This window comes from Diorhabda carinulata, chromosome 5 (genome assembly GCF_026250575.1).
Source record: "Diorhabda carinulata isolate Delta chromosome 5, icDioCari1.1, whole genome shotgun sequence".
Taxonomy (NCBI): Eukaryota; Metazoa; Arthropoda; class Insecta; order Coleoptera; family Chrysomelidae; genus Diorhabda; species Diorhabda carinulata.
In genome coordinates, this window is record NC_079464.1 from 12,952,030 (window position 1) to 12,974,725 (window position 22,696).

Consider the following 22,696-nt stretch of genomic DNA (forward strand, 5'->3'; position numbering starts at 1 on the left):
GTATTCCATGTTTCCTCATTCGTAAACAGTATTGACACTAAACACAATCACTTCTAGTCTCGATGGCAGGTATTGAGGATTAAATGTGTGGAGTTCGATTTCACGGGGGGTTTTAGATGAAATGTTGTTGTTGGCCGAAGTGGATGAAGAAGGTGTTAATGATAATCTTTGGTTATCGCCTCTCGTGTTCAGACAGTTTGGACGTTTCTCTATTTCGATAGCTTCTCGAATAATCCTGAACTTGAAGAAGCGAACTAGGGCTATAATTTTAGTTCTATTCAAATCGATTGTGTAGCCGGTATGGATACGATGTGCGGCAAGGGTGAAGAAAATATCAGAATTGGTGACAGCAACAAGAGTTTCTTTACTCTGAGGGAAACACGTGGATTTGTTTGGCCTATATCGTAATACGGGCAATTTGAGCAGGTGGAATTGAAGATGGCGCCAGATAGCGATCGCTAGGGAATTTGAATAGCAGCGTACGAAAATCTGTATAAAATGATCAATGTCTCCTCGAACGTCATCGCTACAACGACTAGCTTTTTAAAATAAAAAGCGAAAACTAAACAAAATTTGTTCAACGGTAAAATGATCTTATTGGTTAATTCTAATAAATTACGTGAACCAAATAGCAACGCTTTTTGAGGTTTATTATAGAACACTAGAGAGACGTAATACCGCCGAAAATGGATAATAGATACAAAACTTCCCTTGCAATTCCAAACCGTGCTCAAAAGAGGATGTAATTCAATATTCGTGGAGGCATTAGCCAGGAAGAAAATATCTAGAAGATGGAGTTGATCATTCTTCATTCCATTCCTCTTTTTCGGTTACTACTTTCAAAATAATTCTTCCCCACTCCTACTGTAATGGGTAAATGCTACCGAATGTTGTAAATTTCAACAATTGGTTATCGAATCATTGAAGTTTCCTCCTTAAACTTTGAACCAATGATGAAATTGCCTTAAATTCAAGCAATATTCTTGGTAAGGATATTTCTAAGGTAAAAAAATTTAATTACAATAATATTAAAATTGGCACATGCATCTTACTCTTTTTTATTAATATATTTACCCATTTCAACTTGTTTATGGCAATGGGTTCTTAGGATAATGATTGTTGATCCTTCACAAATTAACAAAGGTAAAATATTTAAGATCAAAATTAACAATATTTATTTACATTCATTATAATATACATCTCTGACAATCCCATCGAAGCATTACTGTTTTTATACTATGAAGCAATTATTTAGACAGCTCAAATTATAGTATATTTATCTTGTAGGATATTTACTGCAATGAGTTTGGATATTTTGCTGTTTTGTATCACTTCAGTAAGTTTTAAGTAAAAGTTAAAGTTACAAGTGTCTTAATCTCTAATAGACCCCAAAAAAAATTCAAAAAATATATTTTGAAATAACTAATTCTTCTCTAGCATCAACTGTATCTCGTCCAAAGTTTTCCCTTTCGTTTCCGGTATGAAAAAAATAACATACAATGAAGTCATAAAAGAACAAGATGCAAAAAAATAAAAAGGAACATAAATGCCGTAAGTATCTTTCATAATGTTGTACAAATTAATTGAAATCAAAGCCGATCCAACGTATACGGTATCCACCAAAGCCATGCCCAAAGCTTTGATTTTTGACGCGAAAATTTCAGCAGTTATAACTATAGGCACCATCCCTAAACCATATTTATAAACCAGAGCATAAACCATAACTGAAACTAAGGGTAGCCAATTAAAGTCCATAGAATCATGTTTTAATTCCTTTAAATGAAAATATACGGCTAAACTAAGAAGACTTAAACCTGTTAATATACTGGAAAGACATAATAACATTTTCCTTCCAAATTTATCGACTGTACTAGAGGCTAGTGCAGCTGCCAAAAACATTATACTTGCAAAAATAATAGCCGTCAATGATGGTTCCAAATACACCGAACCGGCTGCTGCTAATATTTGATGCATATTCATTAATATGACGTTGACACTGCTGAATTGTTGGGCTGCGTTCAGAACGGTCATAATTAAAAAAGCTTTTCTATAACTTTTTACTTTTATAATATCTTTAATGCCGCCATTGTCAGATTTTTGTCTCTCTACGGCCAACATAATATCAGCCAGTTCTTTTTCAACTGAATCGTAGGATCTGTAAAATTTCAACGATTTTTCTGCCGCTTTTCGGTTACCAGAAAGAAGTAGGTAGTAGGGAGTTTCCGGTAACATAGAAAAAATAGCTAATTCAATTATTAGCAAGCATATACCTATAATCGGTGGCGTATTGTAAGGTGCGTAAGGACCTGTTATGTAAATAGTTAAAACTCCTGTAAGCATCATCAAATATATTATGCTAGATAGAAATCCTCTGATTTTTTGATCTGCTATTTCCGCAATGTAACAAGGAGCTGCTACAAAAGCCATATCCCCACCCATTCCTGCTATCACACGTGATAAGTAAATAAATTCGAGTCTTTTTACAAATATTAAAATAGTCCAAGCTACGAGTAGTAAAAAAGAAGCAAGAAGTAATGATTTTTTTCTCCCTATTTTATTCACTAAATAAACGGTAAAAGGAAGTCCTATGATAGCTCCCAATAAAACCCACGTTTCCAACCATTCAGCTTCGTGTTGGGTCATGGTTATATGGCCGTTTCCACTGACAAAGTAAGGTATCATTGGCGACGTCCAACCTACAGTCATACCATCCGAAATGGCCATTAAATTAGCTACAAAAAATAAATGTATTTAAAGCATAAATAATAATCTTAAAAATATAGGGTCATGGCATCGTCTATTCTCTATAAATCTAAATATTTCAGAAGTTGTTGAAAATATAGGACCCCTGTCATACTATGAGAAAGAAATCGATTAACCTAATACTGAAGAAGAAGATAATGAAGAAGCATATGACGCAAACCAGTAACATAAGACCAACAATGAATGTACGCCTAAATACGTCACTCAATAAGTCGTGTGATTAATACATAGATGGCGCTGTCATTTTTATGTAAAAATATTCCATAGAAGGAAAACCCTTTTGTATTTGTATTAGTTGAGAAAGTGTCCAGCTGAAAACAGCAAATTATAATACGAAAATTCGCCAAAATAGCGCTAGTGTAGCAATTGAAAATATGAATTAGCTGTTATATATTTTATGTAGAATTTTCGAATAAATTTGTATATTATAAGTTTCTTCGAAATATTTTTGTAATATAATTTACTATCCTACTCTAATAGTTTGTGGCGCTTTTTTTTAAATTCTTCCGCTTGCTACTATAGCGCCACCTTAATTTGCTTCCTTTCAACAGACACTTTTCGATACATCGAGATGGTTCTCATTAACTTTACACTCCATATCTTTCCATATTTCAAATAGTCAGAAAAAAGTGACAGCCATTTAAGTGAAACTACTTTAGTTATTTTCAAAATAATTTCGGGTGTTAATTTGTCATTGCTTCTTGATAAAAAATACTGTACAAGCTCTGCAATGGCTTCAAAAGTGTTATCCGGGCTCTGCTCCATCAAAAGAACCATTTGTTATTGGTTTGCTGAATTTAAACGTGGTCGTATAAACACCGATGATGGTGAACGTTTTGGTCGTCCAATTGAGATGGTTATTACAGAAAACATAAAAAAAGTCCACAAATTGATTATGTCTAATCGTAAATTGAGATAACTGAGGCCCTTAAGATATCAGAAGGCAGTGTGTTTACTATTTTGCATGAATATTTAACCATGACAAAACGTTTTTCAAAGTGGGTACCGCATCTACTCACAATCTTGCAAAAACAACAACGTGTTGATGATTCAGAGCAGTGGTTAATCATGGTTACACGTAATAAATCCGATTTTTTGCGTCAATATGTGACAATGGATGAAACATGGATCCAGAATTTCACTCAGTAATCAAAACGATCATCATCTGAATGGACTGGGCCGATGAACCACGTCCGAAGCGTTCAAAGGCACAACAGTTAGCAGGGAAGGTTACGGCATCAGTATTATGGCATGCGCATTGAATATTGTTCATCAATTATCTCCAAAAGAGATAGGCTATCAATAGTAAATACTACATAAAGTTGTTGGATCGTTTGAATGCCAAAATTAAGGAAAAACGAATATGTAGAAGAGAAAACCACTGTTCCACCAAGACAATGCACCGATTCACAAGTCTATGACAACGAAGGTTAAATTGAACGAATTGCTTTCTCATTCACCGTATAGTCCAGATCTGGCCCTCAGTTATCACAAAAAAGAAATTCAGCTCAAATGAAAAAGCAATTGCTGAATTTGAAGCCTGTTTTGAGACAAAAGACAAATCCTAGAGTGATTTATTACATATTGGACTTGTCATTATTATTATTAAAGAGACTTCAATTTAGCCCATTATTGCACTATATAATAAAACATACAGTATCTATATTTGTATATTAGATGAACCACTTAGACGTAGACATTTTCCAGTTCCTATTATCTTTCTCAAATTTCTCATAAACTGACTCATGGCCACTTCACTTTCACCATTCAATTGTCGTCAATATTTGAGCTGCTGCTAATACCAGCAGCACTTGGGGCCTTTAATGGCGTAATATTGTACTCAGCGACTACCGTAGAAAAGAGAGCGACCGCACTGGGGCAGAAAGATCCTTTATCTGGCAATAAATCGAAAAAGTAATTAGCATAAAAAGGTTACTTTTCATAATTTTTGAAACCAATATCCCCTTTATTACAACACAGGTAAATGTTAACATTAATCCCAAGCGTTTACTACATGTACTAAAGTAGTTTTCTATTGAGAGTGTCCGTGTATTTTTGTAGATTTTTTTGTGTGGATTTAAAGTTATATTTTCAAAGTTTCTGTTTGAATTTCAACATGGAACCTTCGACTTCAGGTATGTAACAACATTTTAATAACATAATCTCCGTAGAAAAGTTTATGTATTCAGTTAATATTACTTAAAACAAAAAACAAAATAAAACAATATTATGTTAACAATTTACAAAATATATTTAAGCTTTTAGTTGACTTCCAATATAGTCCAAGTTTTCAAATATTTTTTTATAATTATTATTATTGTAGCTTTTCACAATTGTTTAGTTTTCTTGCACTTATTTGCACTTTTATTTCAAAAATTTTTGTCTGTGGAGGATAGAACTCTTTAATTTCAAATAAAAATAAAATTGTTGAACAATTTGATTATTTAAAAGATGAAATAATGAAACGAACGAAATGTGAAAGTGAAGAGCTTTTAAAGCGCTTAAATAAAACTTCATCATATTTCAAATCACAGTTTAAATCGCGCTGGATGAAAGCGTTCAGGATAGAAAAAAAGGTTTCTCAAAAATAATGCTGAGTGGCTTGATACATCAATTCCATTTACAATGATATAAGATGTAGAGACTTCTAAAAGGAAAAAAGGTCGCCCAGAAATTCCATTTGAATCTAGTTCCGATGCAAACGAAACGACTAAAAACAAAATAGTTGAGATGTTTTAAATTATGCCACTCAAATGAGTTTAGGAGCTACTAGAAAAACGCAAGTTTCAAAAGTGTTTGATGATATTACCAGCACATATTTGACACGTGCGAGTCGATAGCATTTAAGAAGTCGCTTGAGAAACAAATTATGTGAGGGAAGACGCTCTAGCGGTTTAGTGGACGCGAAGTTATCTCGACACCAGTGTGACATAATCATTATCAGGGCTCCAGAAAAATTTTTACACCGTCATAACCAGTAAAAGAAAATTTCAAAAGAAAAAAAATTGAGTGCCTTCCTAAAGAAGCAAGGGATTTATTAAAATCGAGCTTCTGCAACACTGTGGTTTTGACAAAATTAATGACGCCAAAGATGGCAGAGAAAGCGATGACAAGAACAGCTCTTTTGATTCTTTTTTGTATGGATTTGTAAACTATTTATATCTAACGATAATGTCTTTTGAATTAAAATAACTATGTACTTTATTTGAAGTAATAACGTTAATAATAATTAATAATAATAAACTTTGGCATATATTTATATAGTTCCTGATTTATTGCCAGGTATAGAACCTTTTTTTCGCAGTATCGACGTTATATTGGAATTGCTGTTGACAGGTATGTGCACCGGATTACTGAAGTAACAGTTTGGATGATTATTACTTATTGTAGCCGATCACCTATTATGTTTATTGCAGGCAATCTGATAATTCAACGTTATATTAATAATAATTTACAAATTATTTTGGTGGCTTTCCCGTTCACAATCTTTCTTTTTAGAAACACCATCCATATTCACATACATACAGGGTGTCCCACGGCGAGTTAAAACTAGCCGTATAAGACAAAATACTTATAATAGTAGAATTATAAAAATTTCTACGTTACAGACCCTTATAAATTATTTTTTTTTTCGAGTATACCCTTGAAGATATGAAAATGGTTTCTGTTCGGTTGTTTTTAGCAAGGCAAGACGTATTTGAATCTATGTTGAAACATTTTTCATTTTATACAAGGTGTGCATAAAAAGGGCTCAAAAATTAACTTCATAATTATCACATTTTCTCTTTTTTTCAATTGGAACAACTCGGTTTTTCTATTTTAATGCATTCAGGGTAAAAAATTAGGCAAATTCATGTATACTTAGATCTTTCCGTTATCCAGATATTAAATGTTTTCCGTAAATTTTTAGAAATGCAAATGCAGGTCAATAACTGGTTTAATTCGATTAACTTTTGCTTCAAATGAACCGTATAGCTTCAAATTGTTGAGGATTCTTTTAACAGTATGCGAGTTTGATCGTGGTCCATCTGGATATCTTGCAGCAAATAAACTACATGTTCTTGTAACAACTTTGTCACATTCACCATGTATTAAAAGCAAATTTAGATAATCTCCGTTATTAAATTGAGAACGAGCCATTTCGAAAGTAACAACAATTGACTAATGATAGTTAAATACGTGTCATTTATTACGAAACCTACTAAAACTATACATGAAAAATTAAAACTTGTTAAAAAATACAATAATAATTTAAAACCTCAAATATCTCGAAAACGAATAAAAGTTGGAATAGGATTTGTAAACAGAATTTGATTTTTGTTACACACCTTGACAAGGTGTGTAACACCTAGGAAAGTATACATGAATTTGCCTCATTTTTTACGCCTGAATATATTAAAATAGAAAAATCCGGGTTGTTCTATTTAAAAAAATAAAGAAAAATGATATTTATGAAGTTAAACTTTGAACACCTTTTATACACACCTTGTATAAAATGAAAAATTTTACAACATAGGTTCAAATACGTCTAGCCTTGCTAAAAGCAAACGAACAGGAAACATTTTCATATTTTTAAGGGTATCCTCATAAAAAAATAATTTATAAGGGTCTGCCACGATAAAATTTTTTACAAGAAAATTAATAACCCAAAAAGCATGCATTTTTCTAAAAAAGTTTCATACAAAAGTATACTAAAATTTTAGTTCGTATCCGAAAACCCAAATGTAGAAATTTTCATGATTTTACTATAAGTATTTTGCCTTATACATTTTAACTCGTCGTGAGACACCCTGTATATGATAACAATGAAAATATAAAGAACAGAACAGAGAAACGAACTAGTTACAAATTAGATGTTACTACTTACCTACAAGGGCAGCAAAAATTTGAAAAATTGTACCTCTTTCAATTTTGTACATTTTTTCTAAATGTGATTAGTATTTTATTTAACTATCTCTAACCGAACTAAGCTTACCGACTGCTAAAATTAAAATTAAAAAATTAAAGCTAGAAGTAAATATTAATTTATGAATATGTTAATTGTTGTAATTCAAAGTATTAAATGAAATCTTATTTATACTTTAATGACGGTTTAATAGATATAATACATTTTCCAACGGATCTAACAGATAAAAACAAAATTTTACTTTTTGACATTATTCACTCCGATGCAATTAGAGAAAACACGAGCTGTACTTATATTAGAATAAAAGAAGTTTAATCAGCCCTCATTGTTACAAGAGATACTTGATTAGTGATAGGGTAGCCCAAAAGGGACATTTGCGTTCATATAGGAAATAGCCTTATTCCTAATATAGGAAAGTGCGTCGAAAGCTAGTAAAGTATAGAACAGACTAATATAGAAATCGTTCTTTACAAAAAATCGATCGCAACAGATTAACACTAGACAAGATTAATACTCGAAATACCGCACTGCGATGGTTTTTAACGCATTGTGTACAAAAAAAATTCATCCACTTACAAATCCTGTCAAAAACCGTATCAAAAGTAAAATTGTGTGCTTTGCAATCCCTACATCGTCGCCCGCGAAAGCTACAAGCCTCCCTCGGCAAAATCAGTTTTAGTAGCCCATGGTACTAGCACTAAATTTTGGGGAAACCCTCCAGTTATTTTGTACTTATTGGGCCGCTCACTATATTGTAGATGAGGATTCTGTAGGTTAAGTAGGAAGCTATCATCCTCTGCAGGTATCCTAGCACGCCCATTGTTCGAAGAGCTTCCATAATGCGGTCCGATCTAGTTGTATTAAAGACGTTCTAGTTTTTAGTTCCTTCTTTCCATCTGGCACCTGAGATCGATTCCTTTGCGGTGTTAACGACGAAGTATTGGTTATCTCCTAGTTCTACTACGGCTTCTATCCTTCTATGTAGTACGCGTGCAAGGATTTTACCGGCCGTATTCAGCATACAGAGCGGACGATAGCCTCTTTTCTTTTAGCAGAAACCCTAATCTCTGCTGCTTCTACGTGGTAGGAAATGTTCCCTCACCAAAACACTCGTTATTCTCTGTGCATCAAGGATCAGTCCTGGTTCTGAGTTGATGGTTATTTTGAGAGAAACGTTTGGAATTCCATCTGGATTATGGATCTAAAAAATAAGAATAAGATTGCTTCTGGTAGATACCTGCCTTGCACAACCTGCTATAGCCGATCTAACCAATACCACAAATGCCAACACCAGAAGTGTCCATAAAACAATGGACAAAAGTATCATAAAAAGCCTTAAGTCACTACCGAAAAAGGATTTTAATGGAATTGGTAAGAACAGATGGAAATTTTAAGGCTATTGTCTTGGACGCAGTACAAAGGATCAGCAGGAATGAGGTACTGAATACACTGTTTACACCACCACTACAACAACATTCACAAGTACACTGTTTGAAACGCGTTTCGATAACCAAGTTATCGACTTCAGAGACTAGTAAACTAAAATCTAATGACTGGACTTACCTGTTTTATACTAAATTTTTCCACTAATAAACCTTCTCCAGCAAAAATTAATTCTAGAGGGAAAAAACTCCTTGGAATGAATGTAAAGATTTGTGTTTTCCACTCTGTCGTAAGCTTCTCATAGTTTTTCTTCTTTAATTATTGCTTCTTAAAGCATTTGATAGCTTTATTGAGTTTCCGTCGAGTCTCTTTATATTTTGTCGTCAATTCTTCGAATTGTGGTTTTTACCGCGCCCGTTTCGCTTGACTTCTCCTTCTGGTGTACTCGATTGAGTCGTTCCACCAGTACACCGGTGATAACTTATTTCCTCCTCACTTCCAAGGCATAGAAGCATCACGGGCATTGGTGATTCCTCGTTTGTTTTTGCCGCCGACCTGTCAGTATCGATCCGGTGATTTTTCAGTGCTATTAAAAACGCCTGGATCGAAAGTGCTTGTTTTCCAGTCAATTGTTTTGGTCTTGCGGATTGCTATTCCCCTATTTCTGTTCGTGGGTAACTCCCAGAGTATCTCGCTATAATCACTGGCGTTGTAAATATCCGAAACCTACCAGGTGTAATTTTCTCTGAGAAGGCTGCTGCTCACAAAGGTGACGTCCAATATTGAGCTCGCCACTGTTCAGCAGAACGACTTTTGTGTGTGTGGTAGTCATTAACCTTAATAATGAAACAACACTTCAAGGTTATATTTATATTTCATGTAAAAAATCCCAATGCTAATTTAACAGGTGGTTTGAACTTTTTTGTTTGGTTGTAGTGTTACCTACACATAAAATAGTGGAAGATTTTTTGAAACAACAAGCAAATGATAGGATCATTAAGAATAAATGAAATATTTTTTAATGCGGGGGTCATCGGAAAAGGTATTTATCGCGATTTGGTTCTGTGAATGCTCGAGAAATAAAATTATAAAAACGAAATCATAAAGAGATCGAGCATCATATACTGAACACACTATTCAATAACACACCAACAGTCACAATAATATGATAAGTACATTGACTGCGTGCGTTTCATTAAAAAACGTGAATATGTATATTAATTGTAGTAAACAGTATGACCAACAAATCTAAAAAGTCAAAGTAAAATTTTCGTTTCAAAATATTGACCGGAAATTACACTTACACTTAAAAGTGTAGCTGGTCAATCAACATGAATACAGTACAGCAGACAGCGCAGTTTACATTTATATATGATTGAAGATTGATTTTAGATCTCTTCTGATTTAAAATTAGTTTTTTTCCTCTCATTTTTAACGAAAAGGTGAAAATTTGACGTTGAGGTCTTTATCAAAATATGACTTGACACTGACAATTCTCTTTTACGTGTAGTAGATTCTGTTGCAAGAATTTTCGAATCTTTATAATTTTTTTTATATTTTCTCATACAGCTTTAAGAAACTTCTTCATTTCCATCGGGCAACTAAGTGTCTCCTTGGTTTTTATATCAAACTGCTGGTATGCGGTAGAAGTCGGTGAAGATGTGCTTAACAGACACAGGAACGTGACAATTTTGGCAGACAGGACGACTTTCTGACCACAAATAGCCGTGAGGTTGACGCGGAGTCTTCTTATTGTCACAGCTTCTCTCCTATTCAAAAAGTTTAGTGGATAGATGTTATGTAATGCAGCAGTACTCTAGCTCAATATATAGCGTCAAGATTTTTGAAACGGGTTTTTGGAGTCAGTACATATGGAAAGATAAATTTGAAAGCTACTGTATAATTTACCAGTGTAAACACGTGGAGGTTAATCGGAAAGAACTTATGAGTTCGTGGTTTGTAGTGACTGCGCAACAGACACCGGATTCAGCTTTAGATGCATCCGTATAGAGCATTACGTCGAAGGATTTTTTATACAAAATGTTTGTAATCGAATTTATGTTGTTTTGATATTTCGTGGTTCGTTAATGCAGTTTTTTTTATCGTATTGATGACCTTTTAGTCTATTTTCTAAATACTGAGATATCTGCCCTATGTAGACAGCTCACAATCAGTACAAGGTACTTGATATATAATATTAATACTTTTGTTTTTGGGAGTTTTAGATACAAATCCTTTAAATTTTTAAATTTATGTCATGGAGGCCTAATCGTTGAAGTAAATAGATTTTCTGAACATTAAACTTGAGGAAATTTAAGATATTCTCCGCTTACTTTGATATAAAAATAAATATTTTCCATTTTTAATACTATTTTTATTTCATTCCCAAATCCCGAATACCTTTTTCAATAACCTTGTATAATAACTAAAAACACGAGCCAATTTCGAAGTCACACATAATATTTTGATATTTTATTAGACATTCAGTTTGTATTCTAAAAGTTTTATCAAAATCTCATAAAACATACAGTCCAACGATATTCTAAAATAATACTGCCCCAAATCATTTTTAATTACTGCAAATATTGTAATTAAATAAAACATGGCAATGGGTGATATATTTGATGAAAAATCAAGTCATTTATTGTAAAACTATCTAATGAAGATAATTCATATCATGAATTTGTTTAACATTTGAAAGTATAGTGCTAAAACCTCAAAAAACAAATTAAGAAATGGAGAATTCTTCAACCCAAAACTTGGTTATCGAAACATGCGTCAGACAGTGAGTGTTGTACATGAACAGTGTAATCAGTATGAATATCACGGTTCCAGCAATTCTAACTTAGATTGAATGAAGTGACAAAGAAAAGATTCATTGAAACATGCAGTAAAAAGAAAACCAAGCGGTAAGAGAAGACGACGATGATGAGTTACCTGCGGTTTCAGCTCGACAGTTGAAGTTCCCCTGCTGCAAGATTATGAAACCATCTATGAAGCAGTTGCTACCATAGCTGGAGTTTCTAATGAAGATAGTGACCAAGAGATCCAGAGGTAGAACCAGTTTCAATTCCTCAACAGATCTTGGAGGCAGCTAAAATCATCGACTAATTCTTCACCCACCAAGAGAAAGATCCAATGGCTACGAAGAATAGTTCGCGGTTCCAATATAAAGTAAGATTATTGTTATGGAAGACAAAAAAAGAAGACTTCATGAATTAATATGTATTTTTAAAATCGATTTCGTTAATGCTATCTGATTATAATGATCTTTCTTCATATCGATGAAATCCTCAAGTCCTTTCAAGTCCTCGTTACAAAGGGAATTTACTATATTTGAGTACTATAACTAGAGGGCTGTAATTACCAGTATTCTTGTCACTGAAAAGACCTATTTGTAGGTGTGCTACCTGTAATGACACTCACAAAGAGATACTAAAATTTATACACTATGTAAACTCAGGGTTTATGAGACTTTTGAGAAAACTTTAAAAATGATTATATGTAAAAAACACTTGATATGAGTTACAGATATCCTCTTACAACATAATACTGTGGTAATTGGCAGTAATTGTAAGTTGTAGATAAATATTTCGAATATTCAACAAATATATAAATATATATTTTATGCCATATATTATTTAACCTTAAAGATATTTCACTATACTAAATCCATCCAACAAACAGATCGACCCAAACAACAATCTATGCGTTGTCGAAGTATGATAACCACAGGTGTTTGCATCTATTGGTTAAAATAAACATGCCTCCTTACGCTGGTCAATAAGGTTTAATCTATAGTCTCGGAAGGGTAAGTTTCGTTTAAACTAACTAATAAAAAGACGAAAAAACTGCATTTTGATATTAATGAGAAGAATGAAAATTTTGGATATTCACTATAAATGAAGTTGGGGTAATATTCTTGTCCGGCTTCAAAACCATACGAAGGAAAATAATTGATACGACAATTTTGATTTCAAAGTTATTAAAGGAATTCCAGAATACATTCAGTTTTGAAGAATGCACTTGATGATAGCGGGGAAAAGAGTGAGCAATGAATAAGTGACGCTGTACAATAATTTTTTTTAAATATATTTACAATAAAAAAAAAATATGTTTTGACATTTCGTTTTGACCGGATTCTCATGAGCATTGACGAACCCGGTTAACTTTGGAGCGCTGTAACAGCGTTTAAAATGAATGAAATTTAAAAAAAAACAGAAAAATTGTCCTCAAAAGATCATTCACAAGATTTGTCTGGAGTAATTTTTTTGTAAAATGTTATAAAAAAAGTTATAGAGCAAAAAATAAATTTTTATAAAAATTTTTTGCTTCTTAATTTCAAACTTGGGCAAAAAGTTATATAAACAGATTTGTTGGCAAAACAATTTGCAACAAATTATGTCTTTACGAATCTTTTGTAAGACGCATAATTTCCGAGATATCGCGAAAAAGGGGTTTACACGGGGTTTCCAAGATGGCGAACGGGGGATAAGGGTGTCGATCCGAAAAGCTTTAGGTTAAGCTTCTATTGACCCCTCATACTTGTCTAACAAATGTAAACCTCATGTAACATTTCAGTGGACTTTGTACAAACAGCTTGCTTGAGAATAATTTCGAACACCCTGTTTCTTGGATGGACAGAGTTTAGTCAAGCTCCATCTTTAATTTGTCGATTTACACATTCATACGTAATATTATAAACTTTTTTAAAATTAACAATAAACTATTGAAACACTGAAATTTCAAAGTTTAACAGTATGATACATATACAGTGTCTTTCGGAAAAAAAATTGACTTTGTTGTTAGAATATTGGAAAAAACGTTTCAAAACGAAGCTTTTCCAAAACAAAGCATGTTTTAAATGTCTAACTTACAACATATTTTATTTTCATGTAAATACAACCGTATTTTTGATCACATCTCGTATGAAACTCAACATTTTTATTAGAAGTAAAACTTTTAATTTCGAAACGTTGATATAAAATTTATATTGTTGACAATGCAAAAAAATTTGTTAGCATGTTATACTTAGAACTATCCATCGCACAATACCTTGATAATAAATTTCAATAACAAAAAAAAAACGTTTTTTTTGTAACAATTATCAAATGATGTTTCATTTAACAGTCTTATCAACAAACTATATTCTCACTGAATATAGGCCAGGTACCAACCGATTTCCCCTGGAATTTTTATAATCAAGGTCGATTTTCTTGAAATAGGGTATGAAGGTAATATTTATAACCCTATAAATCCACCGTGTGTCGAAGGTTGCTACTGCCCTCGGGATGAAAGCCACCCTTCTTGGTGATAAAAATTTATTTTATCAAAATAATCTCGTAGATCGATAGACTGATTAATTCTAAGCAACTTTTATCCTACAAAGTTTTTTTTTAAGTTGCTACTTTTTGAGTCAATAAACTACTCATTTTTTATTGACAAAATCTTTACCGTTTTTTGAAAATAACTTTGAAAATTTTCATTTTATCAGCAAAATCATTCAAAACAATAATGTGCTAATAAAAAACAAAGTGATTCTTTTTTTAAGGACCTCTAAATTCAATAATAAGAGAGTTGAAGAATGTCTATTGTTGGAGAACCGCGACATTGAAAAACTTTAACCTCAAATAACAAGAAATTGATGAAATTTTCGAAAAAAACTCAAGAGTACTTTTTCAAAGCTCCTAGAAAAACCTTTAAAACGAGCAATGTCAAAAGTCTCTCATATAAGAATTGGCTGATTTATAACAAAAATAAGTTTCCTTCTTTTTTTGTGAAAAAATGTAATGATTATATCCTCGCCATTACCACCCTAGTTGAAATTAATCGTAATCCACTTGCAATTAAATCTTAATTTATGTATTATTGATAAGATCCATGTGATTTGACCGGTTTTGAATGCTTATATTAGGAAAAATAATTGATTAAATTGAACACTGCACTTCCGTAATCTTGAAAAATAAATAATTTTTCTCAAATAACCTAAAAACTATTCATGTTATTGAAAAATGTTTCAAATAGGATTTTTCGAGCCAAAAATTTTGAACTTTTTTAAATCTATGTGTCATAAAAATTGAAGGAGATATATTAGTTCAAAGTTTGCATTCGCGTACCAAATGTGATTTATGCAACCCCTTTGAGCTGCACCAAACCGAAAAGTTTTAATTGATATTAAGTTGAAGTACTTGAAATTCCCTACAAAATTCTTTCTTAAAAAAGTTTCTAGCTTGAAAATTGAGCGAGTTATTGTTTTTTTTTTCAAAATTTCGGAGCACGAATTTTGGAGTATTGGAAAGCTGGCATGAACGAGAAGAGAGAGAAGGTATTAGTCATGATGAAATATATTTATTCAAAATTCTTTTTTATATTATTTTCTAAATAAAAAAATATTGATTTCTAGTAATTTTAGTTTTTTTATTATTTTTCTGTAAAAAAACTGGAATTTTGAAATTTTGGGTCTATGAAGTTGGGTTTCATAAGGGTTGAAATATTTAAAAATAATACTAACGAAATATTCTCAACTCAATATAAATACACTTTTGAATAATTTTGAATAATAAAAAAATCCTCGAAATTATTTTTCATATGATTAGGGAATGATTTGGAGGGGTTTCATGGATCTGATTGATTACAAACGTGTTTGAGAATGTGAACAGATTTACGAATAAGACATTGAAACTTCATTTTACCCGTAACATGCATAAAATCTGAGATCTTAATTTTTTTTACAATAAAGGGTAGTTTACACTCCACAAAATATAAAAAGCTCGGTTAAGTACAGGGAAAATTACGTAGAAGAAGGTAAGTAGAGCTTGAATTCAAATTTTCATGAAAATCGAGATTATAATAGATATTCGTAAAAAAAGTTTTCGATATAACTACCCTCGGCGAATGCTATTTAAAAAAAGCTTTCAATATTACTACCCTCGAAGTATTTGGAGTGGTTGCATGATAGCGATTAATCATAAACAAATCTAAGAATAATTCATTCAAACAGCATTTTACTTAAATACACGCTTAATTTATGATAAGGAATAGTTTTCACCCCTAAAAAATAAAAAGAACCATTCGGCACAGGGTATATTTTGAATATCGCTAAAATTGAATTTATTCCAAACATATGGACCGCATTGTATATTCAGACGAATTGGCGTCTTTAAATTTTATTTTTCTACAATCTTTACTGTGTAGTTTGTTTAAGTGAAAAAATTTCGATTAAAGAAATCATTTATTTTATCCCTAAAAAATACCCTAAAACTTTTTTTACCCCGAACAAGTTTTTCCCCCTAAATTTAGTGATCGTTTCATGAATTGTAAGCAAAAATAAATTTCAAATTGAGGAGAACAAAAATCCTATAATTAATAGTTTAAAATTTGAAAATATAATTAGTTAAAATTACGGAAATTTCGTATTAATCATTAAATCTTTCTTTGACTACTTTGACGGCAAAACAAAAGTTGTATTTTCGATCACTCCAAGGTTGAAGAGGTTAGAAAGTAGATGAGGTGAAATTATTGAAATGAACATCAAATAGTTTCATTCAAAATTTGATGTGACATTTTTTTTTGATTATCGTAACTCAAAAAGAACATTTTTTATCTTAAGGTTAATGGTCTAATCAGGGAAGCACGTCGTGCTTAGATGCACAAAATTCTTCGAGCATCTCTTGAATAGCACTAGAGCTAATTAATTAACTTTAATGGAATATAAAAAAGTAGAAACTTTCATAGAATAAAATATGAAAAAATTGAACAATTTGCACCATTTGAGGAATGTATTACAACGCTCAATAAGTCGTGTGACTTACACACAGATGGCGCTGTCAAATCCATATGACGTTTATGAAGTACCAACTTTCTAACGACATTAATTAATAATTTAGCTTCACAAATCGATAGCAACGATGGTTAAATTGAACGTATTGTTTTCTCATCTACAGTATAGTTCAGATCTGGTCCCCAGTGATTACTAGCTATTCACTGATCTCAAAATAATGCTCGCCGGTAAAAAATTGAGCTCAAATGAAGAAGAAATTGTTGAAACTGAGGCAAAAGACAAATCCTTTTACGAGCACGGTATCGAGAAGCTATAGAAGCGTTGGAAAGATTGAATAAAATCTATATTTGGCAAAAAAAAATGTTTTTTCTTAGTTATTCACACGACTTATTAAGTGATATGTTGAGAAGTCTTAAAATTCCTGTAATTTGAATTATGTAACAAATAATGTTATCATCAATAGTATAGTTATATCAATTAAGAAATATTTTGAACGATGCATTAAATGTGGAAATATTCGGCACTATTAAACAAATTGGTTGTAAAAACTTTGCCAAGCTTCATCGCCTGGCAGCACTTCTACACGAGGAGAAAATACAAGGTTGGAGGTGAAGAAATTGCGAGCCTCTAAACTCTCGTATTTCTTCTTTGGTCGGGAATTTCGTACAGAAAACAAGGTACTTCAGTCTGTCTAATTCGGTCACGCATGGTCACTGGTCCATTCGTGAGATATCGCGGTTTTAATCATGAAAATTCATGTTTTAGATGGGGATCTGGCTACAAAAAAAGGGTCGATAAGGTGCGCGCTATTTCAGCTTGTAATCTAGCGGTCCCAACTTAGTACATCGCCAAACGCAGGTCAGCGCAGGTCGGATATGGAAATACCAGACGATTTGGAGGAATATTGGAGGAAAAGCCGTTTTCGTTTTCGGCTTAATGCGAAATTATTTTTGATGTCTCCATTCAAAATATCTGTTGATTTTATAGCACTATACTCGAGCCGTCGCCAACAATGCAAAAAACGGGCTTCTAATTTTTTGTTAAAGCTTCTGGGAATAATTATACTTTTTGATAAAGTTGCTCAGAATGAAGTAACGGCTCGTGGTACCCCAAGATTTGATTTTCAATTACCACAAATCGCGCGCGATAAAAAAAAAAAAGAAAAGTTGTAGATTTGAAAAAATGCATCTTGCTGGACTGGACTGTTCTGATCGGTTTGGAATCTTTGTTTTTACAACCAAGCAAAAGAAAAACGACAATAGTAACAAAAAAAAAATTGTAAATATTAATCAAAAACTGTCTTGTCGCCAATTTGGTCGGAATATCTTATTTGATATAACCTGACGAGTAATTGATTATTCTAACATCAGCATGAACAATTTTGGGATGACTGTACCGAATCGTGTTCGTTCAAATCTTTCGGTCGACCTCGTCTTCCTGGAAGCATAGCGCGATCTACGGCGGTTTCTATTCTGATCATTACTCGTTCTACCAAAGTTTCAACGGCCCTATTTACATTTTGTCCTGTCGCTGCACTGGTCTCTAAATACGGTAGTCTATAACATAAATATAATACAATAAATACAAATATGATATACAGGGTGTTTCAAAAAAAGATCCCGTCTCGATGATAGATAGTAAACTGAAAAATATTTGGGGTTTACACAGTAAAAAAAATTTTGTAACGCATATTTAAGATAAAGGGACGATACTTTATAACAAAGCCTATTATCTACTAGGTTAAAAAAGCCACACAAATTTTTGTGTATGATTAATAATTATGATTTCAGAATTTGCTTAAAATGTAAAATTGTGACTTAGTGGCTCTGATAAAGGAGAGTCAAAAACTCAGAAACTATAATAAGTTTCTAACGCAAGCTCTAGCTCGAGCTTGACGCGAACGAGAGCGCGAACGCGAACGTTCGAGTTTATAAATTCAACTTAAGTGCGAGGTAACAACTGTTCAAGCGGGTGCAAGTGACATAAAGAAAGCTTACTTATAAGATGAGGCAAATTCTCGAGCTCGCCATTCAGTAATGACCCTTTTATCTTCCATATCCGCTTTATTACCACACAATACTATGTCGGGTGTTTCGCAATAGGCATGTAACTGAAAAAATTATCATTAATTATTATTAAATTCAAACCAAAATAACTAGAACATACCAAAATATGGAACATATCAAAATAAGGAAAATATTATTGGGCGCTAGTCTTGAGCTCGAGGATTGCGAAGAGGTAACGCAATAATCAAATTTCGATACTACTTAGTATATATATACATCAACAAAACAATATACAAGAAAATATATACAAAACGTAAAACTAAACCGCGCCTATCGAATTTCTAGGAGCAGCGTAGCTCCGTTGGAATCTAGTCGTTCGAGATCTGCTCGCTTCGCTGTCTCGAGAAAGAATAAACTTACAATTCGATCTAAAACGTCTCGCCCGAGATCGTATGAATAAGGAATACAGGGAAAAGGAATGAGGGTATGTTAGTTGACAAAACAATTGGTATCTTATAATTACACAGATATAATTGTGGCGCAAAAAGAACGCATGAGTAGTGGGAGGAGCGGAGGGACGGGGGCTGGTTGTTTTGTATGTTAAGGCGTCCAGTTTTAGTAGCAATTTAGCAGTCGACCGTGGCACATCGCGTTTACTTCAAAAGTAATGAATTTGTTATTACTTTTCAACGGCTCTTCCGCACAGAGTTTAATGTTCCACGAAATGGAACACAATACTTCGTTGGGTTGCCTCTTTTCGCACAACTGAATCACTTATGAAGCAGAAGTCGTCTGGTCGTCCTCGCACGGCGTGAATCCCACAAAATATCGATAGAGTTAGGGCGTCGGTTCTTCAAAATCCTCGCCGCTCCACTAGGCGACGCACTCCTGGGGCCTATTCCACAATAATAATTTGCAACTTTGCACTTTTCAATTTGCATTTGCTACAAAGTGGAAAGTCTTTGTGTTCCACAATTAACTTACACTAACTTTGCACTTGTCACTTTTTTTGAAAAAACTTTGTGGATAAGGACTCCGCTCCGCGTCGTTCGGGACAATTGCAGTCGTGTGCGGGAAAGTATCATTTTCCGCACTTAGGAAAATAACTATTTGCAAACCACTCAAAGCAGAATAATTTGACAAGTGTCAAGATGACAATTGGTATTTTGCAAAGAGATATATATTGTGGAATAAAAATCGGAAAAATATAGCTTATCAATGTATTCTTTGCACTTAACACTTTTCATTTTGCAACTTCTTGTTATTGTGGATCAGGAATTTGAAAATATATTGTAAACTGCAAAGTATTATTGTGGAATAGGCCCCAGCTCTGAACTTGTCGCGACGCAACACATACTGAACGATGATTGTCAAAAGTAATGGAAAACTTCGAAGAAAGAATTTTGATGTGTATCGACGGGGTAAGACGCCATCTGTCTGAATTAATCTTATAAAAGTGATCAGTTCACTACAAACATTGCATATCGACATTCCAAGAACATGAACAAAGACATAAATTGGATAATCTAAAGATTTGAAATTCATCCGTTCTTTTTGCGCCACCTGTATTATAATAGATTTTCAAATGTGGCGTCACGAAATTTAGGACCACTCCCACCCCCTTGTCACGCAATGTCACACTTCGTCGACTCCCTCCCACAAAACGTGTGACGTAATTTATGGATGGCTCCTGTTAAATCTGACAACAGTGTTATTAGCATTGTGATAGACAACTTCACTCATTTAGTTAAAGGAACTAAGAACTACAATTTTGCTGCAACTACCGGCAACACTGTATGTTTTGGAAGCTGATGCATCCAATGAATTTGTTTTTATGCGTGACTCTCATAGAGGGCGCTAGTTACACGGTTATTACTAGATTTATCAAGTAATATTTCAAGTCAACTTAAACATCATTTAATTTTATACCATACAAGACAAACCGATCAAGTTCAAGAGATATTCCAACTTTTTTTGATCACATGAGGCCTTCTGAACAGGTTATTTTCCCAAAATAATCATTTGGTTTGATGGTATAGTAACGACAAAAAATGTTATATTGTTAAGGGTTTTAAGGTCGATCCACACATATCCATGACGTGACGTACCGTACCGGTGCGTGTTCAAACATGACAACGTGACATATTGGAAAGAACTGGTCGTTGCCGAAACAACTGGAAGAGAAACTCGTCGTTCATATTACAAAACTAACGTACCAACAGAAATTATTGAAAAATGAATCGACCAAACTCTTTTTCACGGTACATCACGTGACAGCACAATTATGTGTGGATCGATATTTAAAATACACCAAAATGAGTACAAAACGTGTTTTGAGCAAAAAAAATTCCTAATCTGTCAGTCTGTTAGTTTACGTGATAACGAAGAAAAAAATTTTCATAAAAATTCGATTCAAGTACAGTACATTTTAGTGATACATTCGGGGCGTCCCATTCTAAATCTATTCACCCAACAAAAAAAATCGATGTCTTCGATTTTTTTCAAACTCTGAGATATCATTATATATTGAAATTGAAAAAATATGTGCCCTGTGGAAATCTACGTTGAGAATACGCCATTTAAGTGGTACAACAGCCGCCACTATGGCCCAAATTGACCTACCGTGACCAATTTTTTTTTAAATGTGTCTCTCATTAATTTCAACTGATTTTTTAGGTACATATTTCCTATACTTTTATTTCTAATATTATCCAACCTTATCAACAAATTTATTACATTTCATTTTTATTATCAAACAAGGAAGTGTGGTGAACACGACATTTTTTGATATTGATTAATTAACTATTTGACTTTGATACAAAAAAGACAAAAAACTTACAATCTATTGTAATTATTAATAATCAATGAATAATACGAAAATGTAGATAATAAAATACAATAAAAAGAGCCAAAATTGAAAATAAAACTTATAAAGTGCAACGGCAAAAGCCAAATATGCAAGCTACCAGGCTGTGACCTTACAAGCAGGCAAAATAAAGTCAAATATCAGAATTTATCTACTATAACCATACCCTTAGTTGTTCTATCCAGTTACGTATCTCAATAAAAGACTGTTCATTTGTAAGATCAAACAGTAGTAAAAATCCCATAGCATCTCTATAAAATGCTGTTGTTAAGCTGCGAAATCTAACAACAAAAATTTAATTTTATTTATTAGTAAAAAAGACAAAAATCGTATGTAATTTTGAAACAATAACCATGATTTTATTTAAGGCTAATATCAAATCTGTTATAATTCAAAAGCACTTTAGAAATTACATATAGATTATTCTATGGAATGAAAGTTAATTAATTATGTATTTCTAGTTTCATCACTTATGACAAAACTTACCTAATTTAGTCTAAAGTATAACAAATAAATTTACTTTTTACACCTTTCTATATAAAACAAAATTGAATTTTTGAAAAGCCTGTAATTTAATGTTTGCTTACTTACCTTTCTTGTCCTGCAGTATCCCACAGCTGTAAATGGATTCTGTGATTTCTGCCTTTTGACTGATAAATCTGAAATAATAACTTTATTGAATTGAAGACAAATTAAACTATTAACGTACCATTCTCTTTTCCCTGAAATCAATTCCAACTGTTGATATAAATCTTGAATGAAATACTCCATCCGTGTACTGATATAAAAAACTAGTTTTTCCCACTCCGGAGTCTCCAAGAGCCAGGAATTTTATAAGATAATCATAGTCCATGTTTTTATAGTATGTAAAATTTTGTAAATATTTTGATATATTCTTAAAAAAATAAATTCTTAGCGTATACCTGTCAAGGTTTATATGTATATTTGATCTTTTTCTTCTTCTCTTTTACAAATTATATTGTACAGAAAAA

At 32.7% G+C, this 22,696-nt stretch overlaps 1 protein-coding gene across 5 annotated transcripts; it reads right to left on the reverse strand.

Annotated features, from left to right (window-relative positions):
• Window positions 1-1,118: 1,118 nt before the first annotated feature.
• On the reverse strand, window positions 1,119-22,645 carry LOC130894643 (ras-related protein Rab-27A-like). Of its 5 annotated transcripts, XM_057801570.1 has the most exons (6): window positions 22,414-22,634; window positions 22,296-22,363; window positions 21,871-21,985; window positions 18,830-18,942; window positions 18,229-18,388; window positions 2,553-2,732 (listed from the first exon to the last, which is right to left on the reverse strand). In XM_057801570.1, the coding sequence occupies exons 1-6, from the start codon at window positions 22,555-22,557 to the stop codon at window positions 2,724-2,726; spliced, it is 609 nt and encodes a 202-aa protein (XP_057657553.1). In that variant the 5' UTR covers window positions 22,558-22,634; the 3' UTR covers window positions 2,553-2,723. The 5 variants fall into 5 exon arrangements, with proteins under 5 accessions (XP_057657550.1, XP_057657551.1, XP_057657549.1 ...); XM_057801567.1 differs by lacking the exon at window positions 21,871-21,985 and having other exon boundaries at window positions 1,119-2,732; window positions 22,414-22,627; XM_057801569.1 differs by lacking the exon at window positions 2,553-2,732 and having other exon boundaries at window positions 10,591-18,388; window positions 22,414-22,645.
• Window positions 22,646-22,696: the final 51 nt, after the last annotated feature.